Source organism: Papilio xuthus, unplaced genomic scaffold (assembly GCF_000836235.2).
Source record: "Papilio xuthus unplaced genomic scaffold, Pxut_1.1 DF825783.1, whole genome shotgun sequence".
Classification (NCBI taxonomy): domain Eukaryota; kingdom Metazoa; phylum Arthropoda; class Insecta; order Lepidoptera; family Papilionidae; genus Papilio; species Papilio xuthus.
In genome coordinates this window covers 545,822-554,790 of record NW_013532866.1, presented here as the reverse complement: position 1 = coordinate 554,790, position 8,969 = coordinate 545,822, and the positions used below count along the sequence as shown (strand labels likewise).

At 33.9% G+C, this 8,969-nt stretch overlaps 1 protein-coding gene and 1 non-coding gene across 6 annotated transcripts in view; one reads left to right on the top strand and one right to left on the bottom strand.

Annotated features, from left to right (window-relative positions):
• Positions 1-8,969, top strand: part of sm (heterogeneous nuclear ribonucleoprotein L) — a 228,295-nt gene that overhangs the window by 194,847 nt on the left and 24,479 nt on the right. For all 5 annotated transcript variants that reach the window (XM_013323089.1, XM_013323088.1, XM_013323087.1 and 2 more), the window contains exon 5: positions 2,805-2,856. In XM_013323089.1, coding sequence (XP_013178543.1) covers positions 2,805-2,856 — 52 coding nt within the window. The remainder of the gene's footprint in view (positions 1-2,804; positions 2,857-8,969) is intronic.
• On the bottom strand, positions 4,099-4,188 carry TRNAI-UAU (transfer RNA isoleucine (anticodon UAU)). The gene is given in 2 exon segments: positions 4,099-4,134; positions 4,151-4,188. It is a non-coding gene; the product is annotated as a tRNA-Ile (tRNA).

Below are 8,969 nucleotides of genomic sequence, written 5' to 3'. Positions count from 1 at the left end.
TCGTTACTTATCCACTTTGACTATGAAGAGACAGGACCTGTCGAGCATTCCTCATGTCAAAAATCAACAATAAGTCTTAAACTAATTTTATGGCTAGTTTTGTGTGCGTAAATTTATTAATTAAATTGTGTTCAAAATACGTTTTAATTTAATTTTTATTTGTATGTGATTGTCTTCTTAACCTTCTTATTCAACTCTACAAATAAGTTTTAGAATGCAACGCCTCGTTGTCTAGTCTATTTATGTATATTCAAAGGCAAACTGCCTCTTTACTTACCCATCGTCAGATTAAACTCTCACTGTTTGCGGAATTAACTTTTTAACTTTTGCCTTTTAACTTTTTTTGTGATGTTCTTTTGTCTTTGTCGTCCCTAAAATGGTTTCTGTAGAAAACTTGACAACTTACTACAGTTTTTTGTTTTATATTGTTTTAATAGGCTCATAGTTAGTGAAATCGAAATTAAGCAACAAAATTATGATCCGAGATAGAGACAATTTGGCTTTTAAATTGTTCGATCGTTTTGTTATAAATATTGCTATAGTCGTATAGAAATATAACAAAAAAAATTACCATAAAAGTTTAGAAATTGTCGGTCTGTTGACATTTAAATGATCGCTAACATAAGCCATAACATAATTCAGAAATAGCCCGAAATTTCACAAAACATATATCCCATTAGATAAAACAAAGACAGGATACAGCTAATGTATATATATGTATGTATATTTCTATGTTGGCTGAAGCAGTCAGCGAGGCGCCAGAGGTTCCATACTGTGTATTGACCCTTTTCTTGAACATATAACATAAAGTGTGTGCACATAATAAGCTATGATATGCGATGCGATGCGAAAGCTGCAGTTACTAAAAATATTTTATTTAACAAGTAGAATATTTATCAAATTTTTCTACATGTAAGAGATGTTTGATGTTAAATTAATAAGATAAAATTGTCTTTCTTATATTTTTTTTATTTGATTAAGGGGGATATTTAGTCATAATCATAGGGGAATATACCTTTTCTGTGCGTCCCCCGTACTACGTAGATTAAAGGTAGGCTGCGTCCGCAACTGCGGATGACTTAGGCATCAGTGGCCTCGCTATTTCGGCGAATTAAGGTTCGCTCGTTTGCCATCTTATGATATAAAAAAATATTCCCGCACTTCCTTATGTGTAAGATTTCATAATAAGTGAAAGGAAGATATAGGTTTTTAAATTATAACCATCGTTCTATGTGTGATATGTACTGATTCTGTCTTTAGCCAATGAAGATATATTTTATAGCATCGCCCTCTGTGTACAACAGAGTGAATCATGACAAATAATAGGACTCACATAAATTAGGAGATGCGAGTAATTGTGCATGCAAGACTTTTTCCTCATATAAAATATTAAATTTAATTTTTCTGTGCCAAGTTGAGCTTGAGAATACATTTTTATATTTTATTCTTGCTTATACTTAAGTATTTGAAGATTAAAATTATTTTCTGTAGTGTTATCACTCCATAAATGACTATATCGAGGGTTTCGGTATTATCGAGGTTACAGGGGTTTAGTCAACCACGCTGATGCAGCGTGGATTGTTCTTTGTGATTAGTCGCAAGAATACAACCGAATTTCAGTACTAACATTAATATAAATTCAGTACTGCAACCTACAAAGCAAACTTTTTTTATAAGAGAAGGGGGCAAACGAGCAGCTGTTTCGCGGAGATGTTCATCTACCATGACATGTGCAATACCAGAGAAACCGCTGTTGCGTTGCCGGCCTTTGAGATGATGATACGCTCGCTTCTTGAAGGACCTGAAGTTGTAGTGGTTTGGAAATACCGCCGAGGACAGACCATCCAACAACGCGGCTGTGCGAGGCAGGAAGTTTCGCGCAAACCGCACGGTTGTGGATTTCCAGCCATCGAGATGGTGTGGATGGAATCTAGCGGTCTGTCGTATCGTCCGATGACGGAATTCGGCGACAGGAATTGTTCCAAACAATTCTTCAGAGCACTCCCCGTAGTAGATGCATGGGAGACTATGCAGAGAGAACGATATGTAATTTATCTTAAAGTATTTGGTGACTGTAAGAGTTGTGGGTCGCAAGCTCGCAGTAGGCAGGGCTGCTTATATCGCGGGTCGCATTTGCATAATACCTCCCCAGTGCAGTTATATGTCGACTGTTTGCACTGATAGTGTGTTTGCGCACCGGCTTTGCATTCTAATGGGCTATGCTTCGGAAATACCTATGTAGATAAATTTAGATAATATTATAATAATGGGGCTTATCAAGTGAGAAATGTAAATAAAATAAAAAAAAATATTCTAGTATAAATATCGTAGTAAAATCCTTAAACTGTAAATATTAATATTGTTATCATAAATTGTTAAATTTATACTCAATTTATAATAAAAAAAAAATGTTAAATTTCATTCTATTATTTTTTCTGATTTTGTTTTTATTCGTATTTGGAGTGGGGCGGTAGCCTGGTGATCCGTCACTCAGGGTATTACCCTAGTTTGGACATCAGTTCCCTGCCCATAGGAGAAAAACAATAAAGTCATTTTATTTATTTAATTTATTCTATTGTGCGCGAAAAATGTCTCCAATGTTATTTTTTTCAGACGTAGTTTAATTTGACTAGATGTACTCTCGAATCAAAGCATAAGTTTTATTATTTTTAATTCTCGCATTGATGATATTATTACGTTTTTAGGGTTCCGTACCTTATAGGGAAAAAACGGAACCCTTATTTGTACACGTTTTAATTGTCTTTGTTTTATTATTTGTATTCATAATAAATTATTTGTTTCAGCCTGAAAGATTGAACGTGTTCAAAAATGATCAGGACAGCTGGGACTACACATGTAAGTAAATTATAAAATATTTTTATATTGTGTGATGTATGATAGACATACACGAAACGACTTTCATACAATCTAAACTGATATAAAAACGGCTAAACACTCGCGTATATACGTCCGGTGGCGGCACCAACTAGTTTCGAGCCCATCGGGGGCCCTTCATCAGGATAAGTGGTACTGGTATTATTTCGCGGACGCTGCCCCTAGCTCACTGCGCGCCTGCGCTCTTAGGGCGCGTCTTGAGGGGGCGGGGGGCGCGGGTTGCGCCGGCGTCGTCGACGATGTTGATACCAAAGCGTCGGTGGTGTTGTTGTTCAAGTTTCTACACTAGTCTCGAATCTAGTCGGTGCCGCCACCGGACGTATATACGTGTGTGTTTAGCCGTGTTTATATATCTGTTTAGTATAATGTCTCACGAAAGTTTGAATAATTTAATTTCATACAATCTGTCGTGTAAGTTTCAAGATAATTTTATAGAATCGTAATGAGATATTCTATAGCAATATTTATTTTTGTAGTCGGTTTTGTTATTGTAAGCTTTATTACAAATCGTTCCGTGTATGGCTACATTTAAAGCCGTCCGTACACTTTACTGTTTCACTTTCTTAGCATGATACAAAAACTGAATCAATCTTAATACATCTCTTATGATGACACGAAATATTTTGTTTAATATTTTTTTAATATGCTTTATAACACTGCAAGTAAATGAAGCTTTATTTTTATAGTAGGAAAGCACATTTTGCTTTGAAAAGGAAAACAATTTGACTTTTACAACTTTTTATCAAAGGAATTTGTTTTTTTTAATTAGGCTGATATTTACGCGACTAAATAGATGGTACCGATTTTGACATGTGAAGTGTCATCCGATTCGTATTCTTCCCCGGAATTTTATAAGGGTTAAAACACGGAGTTTTTTTTTAATTAGTAAAGATCGCATTTCAAAATTAACGTACATCACAAAACTTAAGTTACTCGATATTTTTTTACAAATTTATTCCTTTAAGAGCTATCGCCAGTTAGCGTGAAATTAAAAAAAACTTAATTAGTAGCCTACGTTCCAGACTATGTTCTACATCTATGCCAAATTTCAGCAAGATCCATGCAGCCGTTCTGAAGATATTTTCTAACATCCATCCATATATATTTTTGAATTAATAATATTACTAAGATTCACTTGTTGTTTTGCTTAAAAATTTCTAAGCCCATTTTTCTCCTTTTGTCGTTATAAATAAACAAAATATATGCTCCAGGTGAGGCTCGAACTCACAACCCCGGCATAGCTCGGACACTGTCTTATAAGTACCGTGCGCTAACCAATTGCGCCACTGGAGCGATGAGACGGCTTACGAAATACGTCATACGGTTATCAAGTATTGTTAGTTTACGTTTTTTAATGAGTGAATCATATTCGTTAGATGTATATACGATGTTTAGTTAACAGATAAATTAATTATACGTTATATAACACGTTTTTATGTTTATACGTAATTTTAAGATATGTAGAAACGATCTATCCAGTCAAGGAAGGAGTATCTTGTATGTGGGTGGCACAGGACCGCTCATTGTGATGATCTTTGGAGAAGATATGCCCAGCAGTGGGCGTCATATGGCTTAAGAGAGAGAGAGAGAGAGATAGATAGATATTGCCTATACTAATATATATAAAGTGGAAATTATTGTTTGTTTGCATTGAATATGCTTTGAAACTACTGAACCCATTTGAAAGGTTCTTTCACTGTCTGGAAGCTAAAGTATTTCCGGGTGATATAGGCTATATTAATTGCTAGATTTTTTACAATTCTTCGCGAAAGTCGCGGGCAGTTATCTAGTTATTTGTTATCACAAAATAACAGAAGGGATGAATAGATCTGGATGAAATTTAGAACAGATATTTTTTTACATACAAAGTAGCGGACACCAGCTAGTGTTAAATAAAATAAAAAAATTTAATTTCACTCGAGGATAACGAGAGCGGAGATTTAAAACTCTTTCGACCACGAAAAAGTTCTTGGAAACTATAATAAAAGAAATATGCAAATAATTTGAGATTTTGAAATTTCTCCGACATTTGGTGCAAGGCGTCCATTTCGAAGTCTGCCCGCTTGAATATTTAGTTGTAAAATGTAGCTCCAGTAGAAATTGTAAGGGATAAGATTGAAATTTAAACTTTTATAAAGCAATTCACTCAGACTTGAATAACCGTAGGGTTTCACTGACTTAACACAATATTGTTTTTTCACTTTTTTTTTTTAAAGAATTACTGGTATGGACCATACCTATGGCATTATATTGTAGATTTATTTTAAGATGTTAGCAGTTTTTTTGTTAATTTACTAATATTTCTTTTGCCATTTAAACTAAGCTCTAGGCTTGTACTAGGATATGGTTTACGACAATAGTCGAATGGTGGGATTCGAACCCCCCACCTCGTAATCGGAAATCCGTACCCTTAACTATTAGGCTATTAACGCGTTTTAGGGATTTATTGGTAAGTGTTGGTCAGAATGTAAATGATGTCTTTTGTTTGACAAAATTAAGGTCACAAGAGATGTTAATTGTTGACTGAGAGAGTGCCTTAGTATAGATTAGAGAATGTTTTTTTTATTCGTGTTTATCGAGTTATTTAAAATTTTAATTGAATTTTCAATCGTTTTTCAAAGTATTTTAACGTTAGGTATATCGCTTTGAGTGATCCCAGGATTTGCAATTTCCGTTCCTGGTTCAATATAAAATATTAGGACGAAATTCAATAGAATCTTTTAAGTATCTACTTACGTTTACTTTGTTGGGGTGAATAAATGTTTTAAAGATGACGTCAAATTTAATGAATTTTATCTAGGAGGTGTAAGATTTGTTTTGTGTTTTGTTGCCGTGTGTTTCCACTGTCGAAACATCATAAAACTCTATCTTACTTCTTACTAATATCATAAATGCAAATGTTTAAATGGATGGATGTTTGTTTGAACGTATCTCCGAAACGGTTCAACGGATCTCGCTGAAATTTGGAATAGATGTAGAACATAGTCTAAAAGAACACGTAGGCTACTTAATTTTTTTTTTAATTCCGCGTGTATGGAGATGCGGGCGACAGCTAGTTCCTTATAAGAAAAAGGGTAGGAATCCATCCTGGATTAAAATTAAATCTAAGGCACACTATTACTATTGTAGGTGCGGCTTAGGCAATATTTACTTACTCATACAAATCGCTTAATTAGTAAGAAATCTGTACTAAGGGATAGTTAATAAAGTAATTATATTAAAATCTTTGCCTAGTCTATTTTATAGATTATCCGCTCTTCGATCGAAACGCCTCTCTAGTGGCTGATGGCGTGCAAAAAATCTCCGATCAAGTGCCAAATGTTGATGCATTCTGCATAAATTTGCACTTTTTAAAGTGAAACGCGACGTATTATATTGATTATTGCACATCCAGACCACTTGGACCTCTGAGTGCGGAGTAAAGTGTACTTTAATTATGGCCTTTATATAGCTTGCGATATTTTGCTTTGTTTCTGTTCTGTTCATTGACAGTGAGAAAATTGATAAATCGCAGTCTTACGTTTTTTTTAATTGTGAGTTAAAGCTACTTTTTTTTTTTAGTAGTGAATAAATTAATTAAAAAAAAATTAATTAGTAGCCTATTTCTTCTTCTTGATTATATTCTACGTCTATGCCAAACTTCAGCGAGATCAATGCAGCCGTTCTGGAGATACCGTCAAACAATGATCTATCTATCCATACAAAAATTAGCATTTATAATATTAGTAAGTTTGTTTTTATCTCTTCATCAAATCTACAAGATTAATTTTCTTAAAGTTATATTTTTATAATTAATTTGTCTAATTACGTGATGTTCCGATAGTATTATATATTTGTCGTTCACTTAATTAACATCGAAGTTAAGTAAAAATGTATTGGAAAATCGTGTATCAATGAAATGTGGTCGTATTTGAAATTGGCCGATAAATAACTCTTGAATTTCGAATGCATCCCGTGCTCACAAGAATTGGGTTAATCGCTTAATTGAGTTTTGTTGTACGACAATGTTTTGTTCCGTAGTAGCTTTATGTACGATTGTGCTACGAATTTTTGTATCAATGTTTCTATTACTATGAAATTTCAATGTTAACGTTTGACGAAGAGAATAAATAGGATGGTTTGTTATAAGTTTGGAGACTGGAAATCCATTGTTATGATGTTTGCTTCATTCGTTGATAATCTATCGATTTGTTTTTTGATATCGATAAATATGATGGATGTTGGAGTTTAAAATAAGTAAATTCGTTCATAATTTTGTTTAAATTTTAAATTTATTCTTGTTTATCTAATGTACGTCCCCACTGAGGGGCTCGGAGTTTATCCTAAGTTAGTGATTAGGCCATAGTCAACCATGCTGGCGTAGTGCTGGTTGACTTCACACATATCTTTAAAATTTCTTAATGAAAAGGTGCTTCAACGACATTTTTATTATTATTTTATACAAGTCGTCGGTTCTCGTTCAGTTTCAATAAAACCCACTTCAAGTTAACCGCCCCCGGCCAATTTACCTGTTCGCTTTCACATTTAAATAACAGGGGCGCTGTTGGAGATCTGGGGTTAGTATTCAGTTTCCAGGCCGTGATTTGTATTTATCTTTCGTTTACTCTATTTATAGTTTTTCATCTCATGCGTGTTTGACTTTTTGTGTGATGGATGGATGGATGTTTGTTAGAAGGTATCTTCAAAACGGCTGAATGGATGTTAATAAAATTTGGCATAGATGTAAAACATAGTCTGGAAGAACACATAGGTTATTAATTTTTTTTCCGCGCGAACGAAGTCGCGAGCGATAGCTTGTGTTCTATATATTTCATCTAGATTTATTGAACTTTACTAGGCGAAAGCATCTAAAGTTAATCGGATGCTTCAGTTTCTTTGATACTCTACTATATCTAAATATGTCAGTAGTTAGGAAAGTTACCCACTGGTAGATAAAATGATATATTTTCAGGGTTTCGTACCTCGAAAGGAAAAAAACGGAACCTTTATAGGATAACTTTGTTGTCCGTCCGTCAGTCTGACAAGACCCTTCTTTTTAGAAATGCGTGAACATATCAAACTGGAACTTATTTTTATTTTGCTTTAGCGCTTTTAAAAGCTTCACATTTTAAGCTTTACCCCTACATAGATTATAATCTCTGGCAAGTGTTACTTTCAAACTACCCTTATAGAGGAAAAGCTCGCCATTTTGGAAAGCTTCCAACGACAAAGATCTAACAAGCCCTTGTTCCCGGATATCTGCACTAAATTCCTGGATTTAGTAGATAGTAAGAAGCATATTTGATAAAGTGTCACGTAGTAAAATTGCCGAGTTTTATTGCCTCGGCACAATATTTGGCAAATGAAGACGCGGTGTGAATGCAAAATTATCTTTACAGGCTTTTTTGTTCAATACTACGATTTTAGTACTAAATTGTATGGCAAGTCGATGGCGAATATTTTAAGATCTAGATTCTAGGTTGAATTGATATAGGTCTGTAGATGATTATCAAACATTATATCTGTAACGAGATATACAGGTTGTCCCAAAAGGTTACGTACATAGGAAGGGGGATGATAGGGGTGGTCACAAGGGTCACCAGAAAAATGAAATAAAAATTCCCCTCTGGGTATTAAATTAAATAAAGGGCATTTTTTTAAAACTTAAAAATTTTACACCTTCTGGGGCAATTTTAATTTTCCTTAAAATCTTTGTTAGTTGTATTGTTTTTTTATTTCATATTGATAAAAGGTTATTGACGATAACATAAAAGCTTTTTTTTTAAATGTAGCAATATTTGTAGGTCATCGGTTACAAAATTGCCCCAGAAGGTGTAAAATTTTTAAGTTTTAAAAAAATGCCCTTTATTTAATTTAATACCCAGAGGGGAATTTTTATTTTATTTTTCTGGTGACCCTTGTGACCACCTATGTACGTAACCTTTTGGGACACCCTGTATAGACAAAAAATTTCTAATCATGTTACATAATGAAACAAAAACTAGTACCTAAATTAAATAGTCTGCTTAAAGTAAACTCTATACAAAGAGAATTTGCAAGTAATTCTTAGTAATCACTAAAGTAACTCTAGATTT